Source organism: Perissodus microlepis, chromosome 6, assembly GCF_051167445.1.
Source record: "Perissodus microlepis isolate ML-2025 ecotype Zambia chromosome 6, ASM5116744v1, whole genome shotgun sequence".
Classification (NCBI taxonomy): Eukaryota; Metazoa; Chordata; class Actinopteri; order Cichliformes; family Cichlidae; genus Perissodus; species Perissodus microlepis.
This window is the reverse complement of record NC_140466.1, coordinates 28666518-28684601: the sequence shown is the minus strand read 5'-3', so window position 1 is coordinate 28684601 and position 18084 is coordinate 28666518. Positions and strand designations below refer to the sequence as shown.

Below are 18084 nucleotides of genomic sequence, written 5' to 3'. Positions count from 1 at the left end.
AGCATGTAATTACCGTGGTGATAACCAAGTAACGACTTGGCATAAGCCATAGTTTTTAGATGAGTAATACAAGGGAGCAATAACTAAGGGTAATAATGTGGAAACAAATGAAACAACACCTATGAAGCAAAGCAGCTAGTACAGTATATTCTCAAAAACAATGGGAAATCTGTGAGCAATGAAATGGTCATATCTGTGCTGTATTAATACTGTGACATTAGTCTGATCTCTTTCAGGATGACCATCCATTGTTTAGGACTGGTTTAACAATGGCTGATTTTGGATCACACTACACGCCACCACAGTGGATTTTAAATAAAACAATCAACATGTAATCCAAGTGCAGACTTTCAGTTTTAGTTAAATGGGTTTCACAAAAAAATTCCATTAACTGTTTAGGAATTCAAGCCATTTTTTATAAATATATATATTATAGATAACGTGACACAGATGCTCTTCCAGGGCTTTACTGTAGCTGCCTTCAGTTGCTGTTTGTTTGTGGGTCTCTTTCCATCCAGTTTAGGCTTCAGTAACTGAAAAGCATGCTCTATTGGGCTGAGATCGGGTGACTGTCTTGGTCATTACAGAATATACCATTTCTTTGCCTCAAGAAACTCTTGGGCTGCTTTTGCAGTATGGTTCTTATTGAATTTTAGTCCCAAGACTTAATGGCTTAAGGCTTACTGAAGTAGCAGTTATGCTAATGGTAACTCTACAGGAGGTTAATGTCCTTGTGATTTTCTTTGATATCTGATGGATGTCTGCGTGTTTGAATCTGAGCACCTGATTGAGATAGTAGTAAGTCTCAGCTTCCTGCAGGTACAGCGAGTGCTTCTCGTGAGGAGGAAGGCCTGCCAACATCTCATAGAAGATGTGATAGTTCCTCTCTGATTTGGCCTGTGAATAAACACACATACAGAAAAAGTCACCCTGACACATGCGCACACACACTAGGACTGCTTAGCAGTTTAAATCTCTTATGACTGAAACGGACACACGTAATGCCGTTGACAGAGAAACACATATTTGAGGGATACTCAAAGGATGTGTGACCAGATGAAAGCGACCACGAAGAAAGTCTCGGGCTACATCTCTACATCTGTCTCTTTTTGTCTGTAGGACACAGCTGTCTGTCATTCAAAGCCATCCAGATATACGTCACTGTTATTAGAGCCACAGTATGTGAACATTTAATTCTCCCTTAGACCAGGCTTAGAGGTATATCTGGACTGTGGATGGCAAAAGCACATCACAGAGCAATGTTTAAATTTTACTTGAACTTTTACTTGAAATTAACAGTGAACTTAATTACACAGGTAAGACACTGTTACGACTTTGTGCTTGCCTGTTCTTCAACGCAAATGCCGTTCGGTGATGTGTAAGTGGCCTAGTACCAAGAAAGGTTGCTGTTGCAGGTTTTACAGGAAAAGTGAACAGTGTGCCTACTAGGATATGTAGCGCTAGGTTCAGATGGCGTCAGATTAATGGAAAGGAGTGCATGTCTGAATGGGGCTCATGACTCAGTGGTAAAAAGACTCCACCTGAGCTGTTGTGTGAATGCGTGTGTTTGAGAGTTTTTCACCTGAAAGACAATGCGTGACTTCTCCAGCAGGTACTGAGACGTTATGGCACCGCTGATTACACCCCTGGTAAAATTACACAGTCAGGTACACACACACACACACACATGCAAACACAGAGTAAGGCTGAGTTAAGTAACAAGTCATGCATGTGTAATGTGCTCTCTGTCACAGTTCTAACAGAAAATCAACTCCTTATCTAACTGTGCCAGTGGGACATATTAGCATATTCCCCAGTAAACCCAGTGTCACCAATTCTCTGTGTGCGTGTGTGTGTGTTTCTGTGTGTGTGTTATGATACAGGGATAACATTACAGATCTATAAAGACATTTCAAGTGACCAAAATGGGCGAGATAATGTATAACACAGAGTAGAGTCACAAAATAGACCGTTTCTTTATTTTATATATAGCCTCTTCATAAATGCTATAGATTACAGTCTATCTAACAATAAAAGCAAAAATATTACAAATAAAAAACACACTGAAACATCGGAAATCCCTTTTTGGCGTAACACCAACACCAAAAGGAAGCAGCTGAAAGAAGAAGAATGTTGTTACTACTCACTCGTCCATGTAGATCTGCGTGTATTTGCCAAAGCGTGAAGAGTTGTCGTTGCGCACTGTTTTGGCATTCCCAAAAGACTCCAACAGGGGCATGGCCTCAAGGATCTGCCCAGTCAGCACAGAGGGAAAATTACTATGAGCACTTTCAGTATGACGGCAAAGAGAGCAAAATATGGGGGAAGCGATGAGAATACTTTACCTCTATCTGAAGGCAGAAGATAGATTTAAAGACCACGATGTGAGAGAAAAAAAAGGTTAGTTTAAACTGTCTAAATATGAGCTTCATTCTGTGTCTGTCCACTCATACAAAACAATTGGACACTGGACATACCTGCTGTGTGACATTGCGTTTGTGGTGTATGGCTGTCAGGTAACGCAGGATCAATTTAGTGGCCTCAGTCTTCCCTGACCCACTTTCTCCACTGGAATAACAAAAACCACCAATATGAATGATTTATAGCAGTCGTTTTATGATGCCTTTAATCAGACTTTAATCAGCAGTTCATACCTGATCACTATACACTGATCTTTTTTGGCATCCATCATGGTGGTATATGAGAGATTAGCAATGGCAAAGAGATGACTGCAACACAACAAAAGATGTCGAATTAGAATAAAATCACACACACACACACACACACACACCAGCTGTGTGCATGTCAGCTTGGTGTGTGTAGAAGTGGCAGTGAAATCCATAACCAAACTCTCCCTTGGCAACAGACCATTAACAGTGTAAGGCGAGCCTGTTACTAACACCTGAGAGTGCTGGCCTTTAACACCTTTATTTACCGCCGTACAGGATCTCAGAGCACAGCTTACGACACATGTAGACAGATGTAGTGGGACAGCGTATGCCCACACAAACACAGCTGTAAAGGTTTCACTTAAAGGTTCAACCTTTTAACGGCTAGTGTATCACATTTGATACGTGGTGTTTTGTGAGTTTTTGAGACTTTTGCGTCATCAGTGTGAATTTTTTCACCCACAAAAACCAAAATGAATTACACAATACATTTTTTTTAAACTCATATAGATGCAAATTAATATTTTTCCTTTTTCAAAAAAATTGTTTCAATAAGCACTCCATTTTCAAACAATTGTGGTTCCAACTTTTTCTGAACCATGAACCATTCTCTGGCCTTTAGTTTTATTTATGCATCTAGATTTTTGGGTTAAGGTAACCAGGAGAAATTAGCTGTGTAGACGTCTGCCTTTCTCTAGAATAAAGTGTATTAAACTGCCAAAAACTGCATTTGAAAAAGTCATTAGCAATGTCTCTTGCAATGAATTACAACCCGTTTATTCCCCCAAAAAAGTTTCATGAAGGAACTATTTTCTTTATTCTGAACTATGCCAGCTCAGTGTATCACTTTGCTAGTGGCAGCCTGACCGAATGTAAAAAATAACGGCATCCTTTAAGCTGAACTATAATAATTTGCTTTATAAACAAAAAGAAAAGCTCCTGTCGACTTTTTCAGTTTAGAACTACAGGGCTAGTGCCGTCTAATTCATTATATTCTAAACAAGGCAGACATCTTCACATCTGATAAATCCAAAAACAGGTAGTCTACAAAAATAAATAAATAAATAAATAGTCTAGAAAGGGTGACTTCTTGCTAAATTCATAGGAAAATGCCTGACCTTTGTCATACTTCTGAGACAAAGTTAGAATTAAATCATTTCGAGCCTAATAATCTTGTGCAGTTTATTAATAGTAAAATACTCAAAAACGGCCTATCTTGCATTACCTCTTTGCAGAAACTCTAACAGGTCCAACACATGCAAAAGCCCAAACACACACACACACACACACACACACACACACACATACACAAACACAGATCTTACGGGGGGTTATCACTCAGTCCATGACCTTCATAAAGGAGCACCATGTCTGTCCCGTAAATGTTGAGCAACTTGTATGGATTCACAGACACAAGGATGCTGCCTATGTAGGTCTGAGTGGAAGACAGAGATGACAGAAGGACAAAAGGGAGGGTAAACGAACTGAGGCAGCTGGCAGTGTCCGTGACATTTTATGATATTATGTTATTTAATCTGCAAATGAGTGATATAGCATACATAGACAAGATCCTGGTCGTAGCGTTTCTTCAGGTTCATCAGAACAGTGGTCTCATTCAGCTCACTGAAATTAAACACAGAAAATTAAAATTCATGTCCTGAGCACATATTGTCCTGCTGAAGCAGCACTCCCACTCTCACTTTGACGTCCAGCATTAATTCGTTTTCAAAGACACTCAAGAGCTCTCTGATTCCCGAAGACTTGTAGTTAAAAACAAAACAAATATCTAATGTGGGGTTTTTGCTCTGGATGTGTTTTTAATAACACTCACATACTTAACATATAATTTACATAATTATAGTGTTTCAAAGCTTTTCAGAGCTTACAGGGACACTGGGAACAAACAAGCCATAGAATAAACTGTGTTACACTGTGCTCAGGGAATAAACTGCTTGTAAGAGTGTGATATAAGTAAATAAGAAGTGAGGCTGCTAATAATGGTTTGTGCTTACGGGAGCTGTGTCAAGTCCTCCATTCCCTCCGCCCAGCGTTTAACCCTGTGGCTTGTTGTGGGCATGCTTAGGATAGAATAGATCTGGACACACACATGAAATGTACATTAGTCAAGCACTCACAAATAACAAAGCCTGGGGTGTACAGTCAAGGCTCAATGCATAGCTGATGCAAAAAATGCAGAAATTCAGATGTTTGTGAACTCTATGAGGAAATACTGCTAGGGCCATTTAGCTTTAAAGCTTCTCAGTTATTGCTTGAATAATCTGTACATTATGCTTGTTCCTATGCCAATCTATTCTCCACCAATTGTAAAAAATTATAGAAACTTAAATCCTCCTAAAAATGGGTTAATCTTGCATTCGGGTACCTTGTCATACCAGCTTTGACCTGGTACTTTCGGCCTGGCTCTCTCTCTCTCCGGAGCCCAGTCTGGGTCCTGTGCCTTTCCATCCACAAATCGAGGTGTGGGTGAATATCCTTCTAACACCCCATCTTCTTTGTACATCGACCACTTAGATAAATTCTGGACAGTGCCATGTGGTAAAACCCTCTCAGCTGCCCAAACGTCCTCACCTCCATCCCCTCCTCCTTGGGCATTTCTGGCCCAGTGGCCTGAGCGTGGCCCATACGGAGGAATCACAGCATAGCGATTGTCCTCACCCTGCAGTCCTGTTGGCACCGCGTATGAAGCATAACGAAGCTGCTGGTTTTGAATGGCATCAGACAGGCTTGGATTGTGGAACCGCCGTGTGAGAAGTGATTTATCTGGAAGCCTAATGGACAAGAAAATTGATAAATAGCATGTAACTGTGGAATACTGGCAAAATGTGAACACGAACATTAAGTGGGCTTACTCTCTAGTATGTGGAATATACAAGACTAAATGCTGCAAAATGGTCAAAATCAAAGTATAAAAGAACCATCAACATATGCAGATTTTATAAAGTCAACTGGAGATGATTTGGGTTTGTCTGTTAGTTAGTTTAAATGAATCCCCAGCTTGCAGATTGATTTCCTAACAGGTTATTTACCTGGAAAAACCTAATCAGGTCACTTGTGATAGTTTCCAGTAACAGAATAGTTTCCTACCTGTAACTGGCGCCACGCATATCTTCCTTCTGCAGCGCAGTGTATAGGTTGGGAGGTGTAGGTTTGGGCACGCCTGTCAGCACAGAGTTTTCTGACAGATGATAGAGACCTGTAGAACGAAGAGCCCGGTTTTGCCTCAGAGCAGATGAAAGGTTTGGAGGCTGACCAGGGATTACCAGGGTCCCATCGGGAAGACGATATGATGCACTTCGAAGGTTTGCATTCATAAGAGCCTGAAGGAGGCAAAGGAAAAGCAGAGAAGTTACTCAAGAGTGCAGTTTAGGTCACTAAAATGTCCCCAATATTACACTTCATTTCAATAGTCTGTAATAGCTAGAATGTTATGCTTAACTTTAGAAGCAAAAAAATGCAACTAAAACAGCAATAAAAACATAAATAAAAGCAATACAAATAATGTTTACTTTATACTTTATTGAATAGTATAAATAGTAATAGTAAATAGTAATAAATAGTAATAGATTACTGTAGCAAAGCTAAATGATATACTATTTTTAACAGGTATGCACTTTAGAGAGATCAGGGCCAACTGGCTTCCATGGGTCAATGATGATGGTTCCATCGGGCAGGGTGTAGGACACACCCTTTAAATAAGGATTCTGCAAGGCAGCTGCCAGGTTGGGGCTCTTTGGTTTTCTTGGGTCAATGATAATAGTTCCATCTGGGAGCGTGTATGAAGCTCCTTTCAAGGCTGGGTTTTGGAGAGCCTAAGTTTTAAAACAGAGACAAATGATTTAGTCATCAGTGAATTAAAGAGGCACCTCAGGTCAACAGTGATTATTAGACAAACTGGAGCCACGAGAACTTTTCAAGACATGATACTTATACTTGTTAACTTTTACACAAGTCCTACTATGTGGCGAAGAGAGGGTGAGTTGAAAGAGAAATTCATAGCACATAACATATCAATAACTAACCTTGGTCAAGTTTGGTGATATGGGTGTATTGGGGTCTTGAACCCCTTCTGGTAATTTGAATGAGGCACTCCGCAAGGCGCTGTTTTGGAGGGCACCGGAAAGGTTTGGAGAGACAGGTTTGCGAGGATCAATGATGATGGTGCCATCTGGCAAGGTGTAGGATGCACTTTTGAGGTAAGGGTTCTGAAGTGCTGCTGCGAGATTGGGGGACTTTTGTTTCTTGGGGTCAATCACAATGGTCCCATCGGGGAGAGAGTAGGAGGCCTCACGCAAAACTGGGTTGCTTAGGGCCTTAGCCAAGTTTGGGGAAATGGGTTGCTGAATGAGCAAAAACAAAGAGAGAAAAATGTATTAAAAGATTCCTTATTTTGAACAAACAGATGATGAAAAGAATGAGTTAAGAAAGGAACATAAGACATGGATTACTTGCTGTCTAGGATCTATAATGGTCCCATCCGGAAGAGTATATGAAGCAGTCTTAAGGTTCTGATTCTGAAGAGCTCTCGAGAGGTTAGGAGACATTGGCTTCTGAGGCATACGAGGGTCCTATGTGGGTAGAGGCAGAGTGTGAATTAGAAGAGTATAATGTAATGAGGCAGCTGTTGTTGTAGCCTACATAACTGACATATTCCATTTACGTACCCTGATCGATCCATCGGGCAAAACATACGAAGCTCCACGAACTTGCTGATTTTGCAGGGCATGGCCAAGCAATGGGGAGGAACGTGGATCTGCATATGGTGAAACCAAAGTTCCATCTGGCAGACGGTAAGACGCTTGCATCAACTGTGGGTTTTGCAGGGCACTTCCTAATGCTGGGGAAGAGGGTGGTTTGGGTCCATATGGAGATCGTCTGAGTTGCACAGGAGTGTGATAAGAAGCTTGACGAAGGTTTGGGTTCTGCTGAAGAGCACTGTGGAGCTGAGGCCCAGCTGGTGCATAAGGGTTACGACGCTGCATCATAGGGGATCTCATAGTTGAGACACTCTGCAAACCAGATCGGTTTTGCAGTGCATCATGGAGCAGCGGCGCAGGGGCAGGCTCAGAGATATAATCATATGGCATAACAACAGTTGGTCCATATGGCAAACTGAACTGTGTCTGATAGGAAGCTACGCCTCTTAGTGCCTGTCCATGTCTCATGGCTTCAGGTAGCACTGGAGATGGAGGTACAGATGGGGGATAAGGGGATTGAGGTCTATAAATAGGAGATACATAGGACGCTTCTCTCACTGCCTGGTTTTGCAGAGCTCCAGATAGTACTGGAGAAGAAGGGGACAGAGAAGGTTCAAGAGGTGACACTGGCCTTTGTAAAGGTGAAACATAAGATGCATCTCGTAGAGCTTGATTTTGCAGAGCCCCAGACAGCATAGGAGATGAGGGTGCCATAGGCTGACCATAAGGTGACACTGGTCTCTGGAGTGAGGGGACATAGGAGGCATCACGAATAGCCTGGTTTTGCATTGCACCAGACAAAGTAGGGGACAAGGGAACATAAGGGTCTACTTCAGGAACCATATCCTCCATCCCTACCATTTGGGCTACCTGAGGTCCAAGGGGGGATGAGAAGGAGGCTTGTCGGAGAGACTGGTTCTGCAAAGCACCAGAAAGCATGGGAGAAGATGGAGCTACAAATTGATGTGACTGTTGAGTGTAAGGATCAGCATAGGCCATAATTTCTGGTGTGTAAGTGGGCGAGTGGACAGCACGAGGGGGCAGGAGGGGGGAGGGCTGACGGGAGACTCGAGGAGAGAGGTGCGGGGACGCGGAGTGCGGTATGTGTTTAATGGACAACTGTGGGGAAGGGGGTGGCATACTTCTTACTGACCGCTGGGCCACAAGTGGACGTCCTCGAGCAATGGGACGAGGAGGTAATCTTCCAGATTCTCTTCTCCTCAAGGGAGCACGGTGGACCATGTGAGGGGAGTGGAAAGGAGAGGAGTGAAGCGAGGAGTCCACTGTGAGAACAGAAGACCTATTGCTTCTTATAGAGGAGGCACGAAAAGGACGCACATTCTGGGTTGGTGGGGGCACTGGACGTCCTCGGAGACCCATAGGGGAGGGTCTGACAGTACCTAAAGGAACATTTCCACCCATCCTAGGCCGGGCCACTGGTGTTGGATCCCTAAGCAGTCGAGTTGAGCGGCGAGAAAGAGTAGGGGATGATAGGTGAGGCCGGGGCCCAGCAGGAGATAAGCTACGATGAGATGGGGAAGGAGATGGTCTTCTGCTGAGCTGTGGAGAGAGGGGGGGAGATACATGAGCAGGAGAGAGGGTAGGAGATGGTGACCTAAGAATCTTTCTAGCTTCAAATGGGCTGCGGGCAGGACTGGGTGCTGGTGGAGGACTTCGCCTTCTCATGGAAGCACGAGGTGAAGAAGGTGGAGATCGTCGCCTCATTGATGGTCTTGGTGACGGTGGGGGACTATGCCGGATCATTGAGGCACGGGGAGAGTGGGGGGCTGAAGGACCTCGAGCCAGGGGAGAGGGTGATCTCTGAGGTTGCATTCTACGACGAGCAAGTGGGGAGGCCATAGGCGAGGAAGGAGGTGAGAGTTGCCTAGACATAATAGAGGGCGGTCTTTGGGCATTAATTAAACCACTCCTCATGGATGGCTGTGGAGAGGGACTGCGTCTTTGTGCAAACATAGGAGAGGGCACTGGGGAAGCCATAGCAGAAGGATGACGTTGCATTTGTGGGGAGGGCATAATAACAGAACGGCGGGATGGTGTCGGAGAGGGTTGAATACGGCGTCCCGGAAGAGGGGACATGTTCGCTTGCTTAATGATCATTGCAGTTGGAGTAGGGATGGATGGTGGGCCATAACCCTGCTGCTGTGGCATCATCATTGGGTCAGTCATCATCTGCTGCTGAAAGAACACAAAGCTTTATGTTCAAAATGGAAACATGGACTTTAGCCTAGTAATTTACAGGCTGTGAAAAGCAGTTATCAGATTTGCAAGCTGATTTTGCCTGGAATATTATTTTTCATCAAGAAAATGTTACACTAATTATTTCAAAGAACTATTTATCACATTGTTGGTCATAAGCAAAAAAAAAGCAGCTACACCTGTCTAACATTGGCTTATTGATTATCTATCGCTATTTCCAGTTCAAATGAAATGAAATGGTTTAATGCTGCTATCACTAATCGTTTAGTGTTACATGTTTAGGTTTTAGTACTCAGAATCTAAAAATAGAAACATCCCATCTCAGGATGCTGAAAAAGTAGTTCATGCATTTATTACTTCTAAACTGGACTATTGTAATTCATTATTATCAGGCTGTCCTAACCCCACCCCCCACCCCCCCAAAAAAGAAAAGCCTTCAGTTGGTAAGAGCACTGACAGGGACTGGAGGGAAACAGAGAGCATATTTTTCCCATACTGGCTTCACTTCATTGGCTCCATATTAAATCTAGAATTAAATTTACCATATTACCCCAACTTCTCTCTCATACTGCTGGTTTACTTGTGGCTCCCAGAGTATTTAAAAGTAGAATGGGAGGCAGACACTTTCAAGCCACTCTTTTATGGAACCAGCTCCCAGTTTGAACTTGGGAGACAGATTCCTGCTCTACTTTTAAGATTGGATGAAACTGGATCATACGACCCCAAACCCTCCCTTAGTTATATTGTACAATGCTTAGGCTTCTGGAGGCTTCCGATGATGAATGTTTCTTCTTCACTCAGCGCTATTCACTCTCTTAGTTATTACTAATCTCTGGCTCTCTGCACAGTGTGTTTTTATTTTGTCTCCCTCCCCTTGCCCCCAACCAATGGCCGTCCCTCCCTGAACCTGCTTCTGTCGGTATCTTCCTGTTAAAAGTGAGTTTTTCCTTACCGCTGTCGTGGTGGTCTGATTGTTCCCTATACAATTGTAGAATCTTTTCCTCGCAATATAAACCACCTTGAGGCAACTGTAATCGTGATTAGACACTATATAGAAAAACTGAATTGAACAACGTTGATTTTCTTTATTTATGGAATATGTTACTGCCACATTTCTCCGTGTGGTGGGATTATTTAAAACAAGAGAACTGTGTAACTTGAAAGGGCAGTGCATGTGTACTCTTTTGAATGTCCTATTTTTTTCCTTTTTATATTCACATTGCAATATGAATCACACTGAAAGTCAGCAAAGACACCCTCCTGTGACTCTCTAGCTTTAAGAACGTTGTCAGGTTCAATGACACAGCACAGCTTGAATTACCTGTGGTGAAATCATCTGTTGTTGTGGCAGCATCATTTGCTGTGGCATCATTTGCTCTTGTGGTGACATGATTTGCTGTGACATGATTTGCTGTTGTGGGAACATCATCTCTTGTGACATCTGCTGCTGTGGCAACATCATTTGCTGGGGCATCGTCTGCTGCTGTGGCAACATCATTTGCTGGGACATCATCTGTTGTTGTGGCAACATCGGCTGCTGCTGCGTTAACATCATTTGTTGCTGTGGTGACATAATTGGCGATGACATCATTTGGGGGGACATACTCTGCTCTTGTTGTAACATCATCTGCTGCTGCGGTGACATGACTTGCTGCTGAGGTGATATCATTTGAGGGGACATCATTATTGGTTCTTGAGGGGGCAACAGATTTTGCTGAGAAGACATCATTATTTGTTGTTGTGGTGACATTGCCATCTGTTGCTGTAATGACATCATGCCACCAGGCTGACCTGGCACGAGAGGAATCTGGTCTTCGTATTGGATTTCTGACATGTCTTCAAATTCTGGATCAGGCGGCAAAGTTGGTGGAGGAGGCAAGGTAACATCTAGACGTTCTTTCCCGAAAAGGCGCACTTGAGGTCTGGGAACTCTAAACGTCATCTCCCCCCCTTGAACTAAACTGCTATCATCTCCATACTGATCCATCTGGCCAACATTCTGGTTTCCATACAGATCCTGTCCTTGACCTACAACTTGGTCTCCAAACCCAAACACCTGTTGGCTTCCTGGAGGGAATCCAATTGCCTGCTGGGAGCTGAAGTCTTGGTATGGCATGCCAACATCAGTATAGCTAAGTTGATAGTCCTGCGCAAATCCACCTTGCATTCCCATAGATGATACATAAGGGTTCTCATAATAACCTGCCTGTCCAATGTCATAATAGCCCACTTGTTCGCCACCATAGTAAACTCCCTGATTATTTTCATCATAATAGCCCTGAGTCTGAGGGTCAAGGAACCCATCCACCTCTCCTCCATACATATGGTCATCACCCATTACTGCATAGTAGTCCAGACCCTCATCACCATACATTGCCTGCTGCTGCTCGTAAGCATAGTAATCAGCAGAGGAATAAGGGTTATAATAATCCCCCGTGCTCTCATCATAAAGAACACCAGGATAGTATTCTGCATTTGGATCATTGAATCCTTCATCCTCATAGTAACCAAGGTCTTGATATCCTGCTCCCCCTGCCCCATTGTCATTGTCATAGTAACCATAGTGACCATGATTTCCATATGCTGCCTCATCTCCATAACCGTCATCATACCCTTCATATACTTTCTGGTATCCGTACACATCTTCATCATGCTCATAACCATTGTTTTGGTAACCCTGGAGATAACGTCGGGAGCTGGCTTGCCGACTGTGAGCTCTACGCCCTTCCCAGCCATGCTGTCCTGAATTTTCCCGCATTTTGGTGGACAGGAAGCGTTTCGTCAGCCAGTTAGTTGCCGCTGCAACCTTCCCCAACAGTAGACTTCTGTTCTTGAAGTCGTCAACAGCCCCATCACCGTCCTTTTTCCCAAATAAGCCTTTGAAGAAGCCCCCTTTCTTCTCATTGGAGTTGTTCCCTCCCAGGCGAAGCAGCATATAGGTTGGCTTCTTCCCACCATTTGCCTTCTCTTTGGCCTCTTTCTCCTTTTTCCTCTTTTTGCTGGCCTTGAATCTCATCATGAAACGAGAGGTGTTCTTCAGCATGGACTTGCGACGTTTCTTCTTAGCAATTCGTGTCTTTCTCTTCCCCAAACCCAGGAATAAACGTGAAGTACTTTTAAGCTTCTTCCTGCTGTTCCTGCGTCGCTTGAAGCCTGAAAACTTCATGAACATCCTGGACATGTTCTTTAGACCTTTCCTTGGGATTTCTTTCACTGGAATCTGTGGCGTTTCCTCTTTCTTTTTGCCCTTTTTCTTCTTTGCGTCAGCATCGGATTTCCCTCCTTTATGGTGGCGATCGTCCTTGGATCTTTTTTTGGATTTCCCATAATCCTCATCATCCTCATCTTCCTCGTCATCTTCATCTTCATCCTCATCATCATCCTCCTCTGAGTCTTCACCCCGTCTAGACTTCCCCACTTTCTTTCCTTTAGCTCCCCTGCCTCCTCGCCCCTTCCCTCTCCTATCATCCTCTGAGTCTTCCTCATCCTCTTCATCACTGAACTCTTCATCCTCTTCATCGCTCAGGAGCTCCTCCTCTTCCTCCTCAGACTCCACTTTCTTGCCTTTCCCTTTGTCTTTTCCTTTCTTTCCATCATCTTTCCCCTTGGGCGGTTCCTCTTTTCCCTTCTTCCCACCCTTTTTATCATCCTTTCCACCTTTCTTATCATCCTTGCTGGCTTTCTTGTCGTCCTTCCCTCCCTTTTTGTCATCCTTCCCTCCCTTTTTGTCATCCTTGCCTTTCTTTTCCTCCTCCTTCTTTTTCTCTGGTTCAGGTTTTCCACCCTTCTTTGCGTCCTTTTTGGGGTCTTTCTTGCCAGGCATTTTGGCTAAGGGCACACCATGCCCTCTCTACGAGATGCAATGGAGCTGACCTTCAAAAGACAAATAGAAAGACATCACATGTGTAGAGTTTGGAAGGCACCACTGTGAGAATGTCTCAAGTTCAATAAAAGGCATGTTGTGTTTCAAAAAGTCTGACCTTTAAAAGACTCCTTGCCTTATATGTGCCTGTTTGACTTTGTGCCAGAGCTATATGCGGGTTCTGTATCTGTGTAAGGACAGGTCCACCTGGCCAAAGCAGTTTGACACTGCCCAGATCGGGTCCCCATGAAGGCTTCTGTGCAGGTAGATAGATAGACAGACAGATAGATGAATGTCTGCAATCTCACACATACAAATAAGACTAACATTAATATTGCTATCACATTCAGAAACATGAGTAAAATGCATTTAGTAAGATAAGTCTTAGCACGAATACTGTCGTAATATCATATCCTTTACAAAGTGGTTAGAGCTCCTATCTCTATATTACAATATAAAGACATCATCTAGAAATGTCCAGTTTCCATACAGAAATCTCTTAGCGATACACAACCTCAGTGAAAAGAGCCATCATCTATCAATGTCCAGCTGTACTATAGGCTTTAAGGTCAGCTCTAAATGCCTTCTGTAAATTGCAATTCTACATTAGTATGCAACGTGTTGACTGTAAACCTCACTGCAAACTCTTTGAAAGGAGATTGTTACTGTGTTGATTTTACTCATTTCCACACAGTTTGATCCCTACGGTGTTTGCGTTCGTGCAGATGCAAGCACTGAAAACACACAAACAACATATGGAGCTGTTTCACCAGCTCCAGCTCTACTCCCTCTACGGTCCAGTCAGTGCTTCATCTGTGGACTTGAAGTTAAAGCCGCAATCATTCATCCAAACCTTTCCCGTCATAGTCACCTCCACTTCACTGACAAAAAAAAATGTCACAAAAGAGGAAGTGCTGTGCTCTTGGCTGGGGTCTGCAGTCTTCAAATCTGACGCGTCCTGTTTGCAAGTTTCTTCTTCAGCAAAAAACTCTGGGCAAATGTCTTTGGGTCACACCGAGCTTCTTCCTCTGACCTACTCTGTCCTCTGTTGCTCACTACAACACATTCTCTCACTCAACACGCCACTCTGTTCACCAAGCCCTCCTCAGAGTGTGTGACAACCAATGTGCGTGTATGCGTGTATATGTGTAGGTTTAAAGAGTTCCTTTTGGCAGCTCGTAGAAGGAGTCTTAATTTGTCATCTGGCTCTACAGGTGAAACTTGAGATCTCTGGGCGGCTGAGGGGGCGGGGCATAAATAATACAAAAGGTTGAGATAGTGAGAGAGAGAGAGACAGAGAAGGATAAAGAGAGATAGACAGACATGGGATGCATAAGATAAGCCTGATTGGCAGTAAAATGTCATCATCCCCACAAAGATGTAATAACAACCCTGACCTGACCACCCAGACACACATTTATGCAATCTAACCTTAAATATTCTCTAACTCTGTTTCCTGAACTCTGTCAGCTGTGTGCATGTGTGTGTGTGTCCTGCTCACACAGGCTTCTTTTCAAGAAATATTATATTTAAACAGCCTCAAAATGAGCAATGCAGCCACCACCAACCTACTTCCACATACGTAACAGCAGAAGAAGGAGCAGAGGCAGGAGAAGCACCCACTTGCTAGAGATATGACGTCTTCCCTCTAGGTATCAATGACAGAGGAATGACTCTCACACACACACGCACACATACACAGAGAACCAGTGAAGGATCAGTAACAGGGCTGTGATTATTAGTGCCATCAACCAAATTATTCCTCTTCGAGAGGGAAGGGGTCGGATTGCTGGATCAGTCCTGTTACAGAGTATAGGTGTTGGGTTGCCAGATCCTGATCTTTTGGTCTCTGGATGTAAGTCTATCTGATCATTACACACCAGGAAAGGGCACAAGCAGTGCATGTGTGCACAGGGTTGCTCATAAAGATGCCTTTGAGTGGGTGCACGTGTGTATTAAATAGATGGAGAGTGTGATGAAAGAGTGTTTTTTTTTCTTCCCCTGGCTTTCCCACAGTTTGTTTCAAACTGTACATCCGCCTTTGAAGGAGAATGAAAAGCCCTTATCAAATGTGAAAAGCTCTGAGCTGCAGCCAGTCTCCCTTTTCCCAAAGCAATCGCTGCTGGCAGGTGGTCCTCCATCTTTTGATAGAATTTGCGGAGAAGAGACAACATAGAGAAACTGGGATAAATGCCCGGGAGGGGGCAAAAAAAGCAGAGTTATGACAGAGGTGGACTTGATGAGGCTCATCAAACGCATTCAGGTCCCAAGGGGAAGCTGTAGACCATCTTTGTCACTTTGCACACATACATCCACGCACACATGCACACACACATACACACACAGTAATCTGCTGCTATCTAGTGGAGCAGCATTACACCTGCAGCACTTCTTGTAGTCAGGAGTTGGTCGGATATCAGGTAAGTTTACAGGCCTGTGGCAAAAAGCTTGCACAACACACAGCAGTTACCTAACAATTCTGCATTTCCTTACATAATTTAGTTTAGTCTTATAATAACTTGCTGGGAGAAACACCGGGCAATCCAGCTCCAGGAAAAACATTATACTGCAGGAGAGAATAAGACCCACCAAAGCCAAAGCATGCAGGCAAACAGATAGATGTGCACTGTATGTGGGAGGCATGGAGGGAGGGGGAATGGGTGTGGATTTATGCACCTATAACCAACCTTTCCCTGGCACACACCAGACCTCGGGAACGGGCAGCCTCACGTTACTGGAGCTCCATATTCACGTTTCACCATCCTCCTACGGGTCAAAATAGAGCGAAAGACTAAAATCAAAATAAAATAAAAACAATCCCCTTTTTAATTTAAAAAAAAAATAAAAATCTTAATTACTCACACAGCTTTACTCCTTTGCTGCTGCTCTAGCGGGTCTCGAAGCAGTAAGGGTCGGTCTGCAGGGAGGAAAAGTGTGCCACCGGGAACGGAGGATGAATATTTAACGACCGCTATTCTTCGGCGGCCGGGGGCTTGAGTTCCACACACTCCGGTGTGAAGAGATAAGGTCCCCCGGATGGGCAACAGCAGTCATATGCAGGGCGATGCACGCTGATGTAAAAAATAAACAAGGAAAGCACGTGACATTCATTCTTAATAAAAACGTAAATAAGACGTGAACCTAATTAATAAACTCCCCCGCTTATTTCAAAAGATGGAGCACCATTAAGTGGGTAAAAGTTCATTTCCCCTGCAGTGTACCTGCCTGCTGGTCGGAGCTTTGCTATACAGTGCGCGTTTTTTTTATTTTATTGTTACAATAAACACTTCCTCTCATCCGGACTCAGCAACGGTAGGAAAGTGTGTCATGAGATGGCTCAAGGGGGAAATGGAGCATAACAGATGAAGGTGAGAGTTACCACAACAACAACAACAACAACAACAACAACACACACACACACACACACACACTCACACACACACACACAATGTGCCATTAACGTCTCCACATGAGCAATCCTTCTGCTGCCCGCCAGATGGACCCGCCTGACAACAAACAAACTGCAGAGAGCCACAAACTGCTGCATCTCCACTGGATTCACTCCATAACCCAGACGACCTTGCCGTCTCCCCCCCACACATGACCGGCTGGCCCGGCTGTATCAAAACAGGTCTTGGCTTTGATATAAAACCCACTGTGGCGAGACGCGTAGCAAGAACACCTCGCCGGTGTTTAAGGAAAAAAAATACACACACACACACACACACACACACAAACAAGCCTTTGGCTACATCGGAGCTATTTTTGGCACTGTTAAGGAAACAGTGACTTACATGCTATAGGGTTCAGCCAGTCAGCGGATTTGTTCGGTTTTTGGTTGATATCTTTCATAGTTGTTGCTTCCAGACACAACAGGTAGCGCAGGTAATGCGAAGTCGGCTGTCTAGACTCAGCTCGTTTTTTAAAAACCATATTCAGAGCTCTCACTGTGAACAGCTAATGTGCACTAAACTCATCGTAGACGTATGTCATATTTAGTGTCACATAGATGACGGGCTGAATCAGGTGACCCTGAATCCTTAGTTGCGCTGAAATAAGTCTTGGCTGCTGGGGTCCTCCCATGATGCACCCTGTTTCTTCTTCACTCACCTTCTCACTCACTATGTGCTGCATTTAATCATTAGTTATTATTCATCTCTGGCTCTCTTCCACATGTCTTTTGTTTTGAATTACCTCCAACTTGTTACGGCAGATGCCCGCTTCTCCCTGAGCCTGGTTTTCTTCCTGTTAAAAGGGAGTTTTTCCTTCCCACTGTGGCCAAAGCGCTTGCTCATAGCAGGTCGTGTAATTGCTGGGTTTTCTCGATTTTCTCTCCATTTTTGTAGGATCTTTACCTTACAATATAAAGGCGCGTCAAGCAACCGTTTTGTTGATTTGGCACTATGTAAATGAAATTGAACTGAACTGAATGATGGATGTAAAATAACCAGTAAAATATAAAAAGAGGGAAAAATGTTTTGCTCAGAGAAACAATTTGATAGTGTGCCAAAAGTGGAACTTTGGTATTGCATGAGGAAGTCAGGAGTGGCAGAGGTGTGGAAAGGCGTAAGGAGCAGAGGTAGCGAACGTAGTTTAAATACCTGGGGTTAACCATCCAAAG

General features: G+C 43.8%; 1 protein-coding gene across 1 annotated transcript in view; it reads right to left on the bottom strand.

The window, feature by feature from the left end:
- Nucleotides 1–17864, bottom strand: part of myo15ab (myosin XVAb) — a 58045-nt gene extending 40181 nt beyond the window's left edge. Inside the window, exons 1-18 of the mRNA XM_084931852.1 lie at nt 16326–17864; nt 16151–16229; nt 13582–13719; nt 10923–13474; nt 7352–9580; nt 7136–7255; nt 6710–7027; nt 6302–6499; nt 5775–6007; nt 5053–5458; nt 4682–4764; nt 4229–4292; nt 3995–4104; nt 2655–2729; nt 2469–2568; nt 2148–2251; nt 1583–1646; nt 784–897 (exon numbers count right to left, since the gene is read on the bottom strand). Of these exons, the coding sequence (XP_084787978.1) occupies nt 784–897; nt 1583–1646; nt 2148–2251; nt 2469–2568; nt 2655–2729; nt 3995–4104; nt 4229–4292; nt 4682–4764; nt 5053–5458; nt 5775–6007; nt 6302–6499; nt 6710–7027; nt 7136–7255; nt 7352–9580; nt 10923–13424 (6720 nt within the window). The 5' untranslated portion in view covers nt 13425–13474; nt 13582–13719; nt 16151–16229; nt 16326–17864. The remainder of the gene's footprint in view (nt 1–783; nt 898–1582; nt 1647–2147; nt 2252–2468; nt 2569–2654; nt 2730–3994; nt 4105–4228; nt 4293–4681; nt 4765–5052; nt 5459–5774; nt 6008–6301; nt 6500–6709; nt 7028–7135; nt 7256–7351; nt 9581–10922; nt 13475–13581; nt 13720–16150; nt 16230–16325) is intronic.
- Nucleotides 17865–18084: the final 220 nt, after the last annotated feature.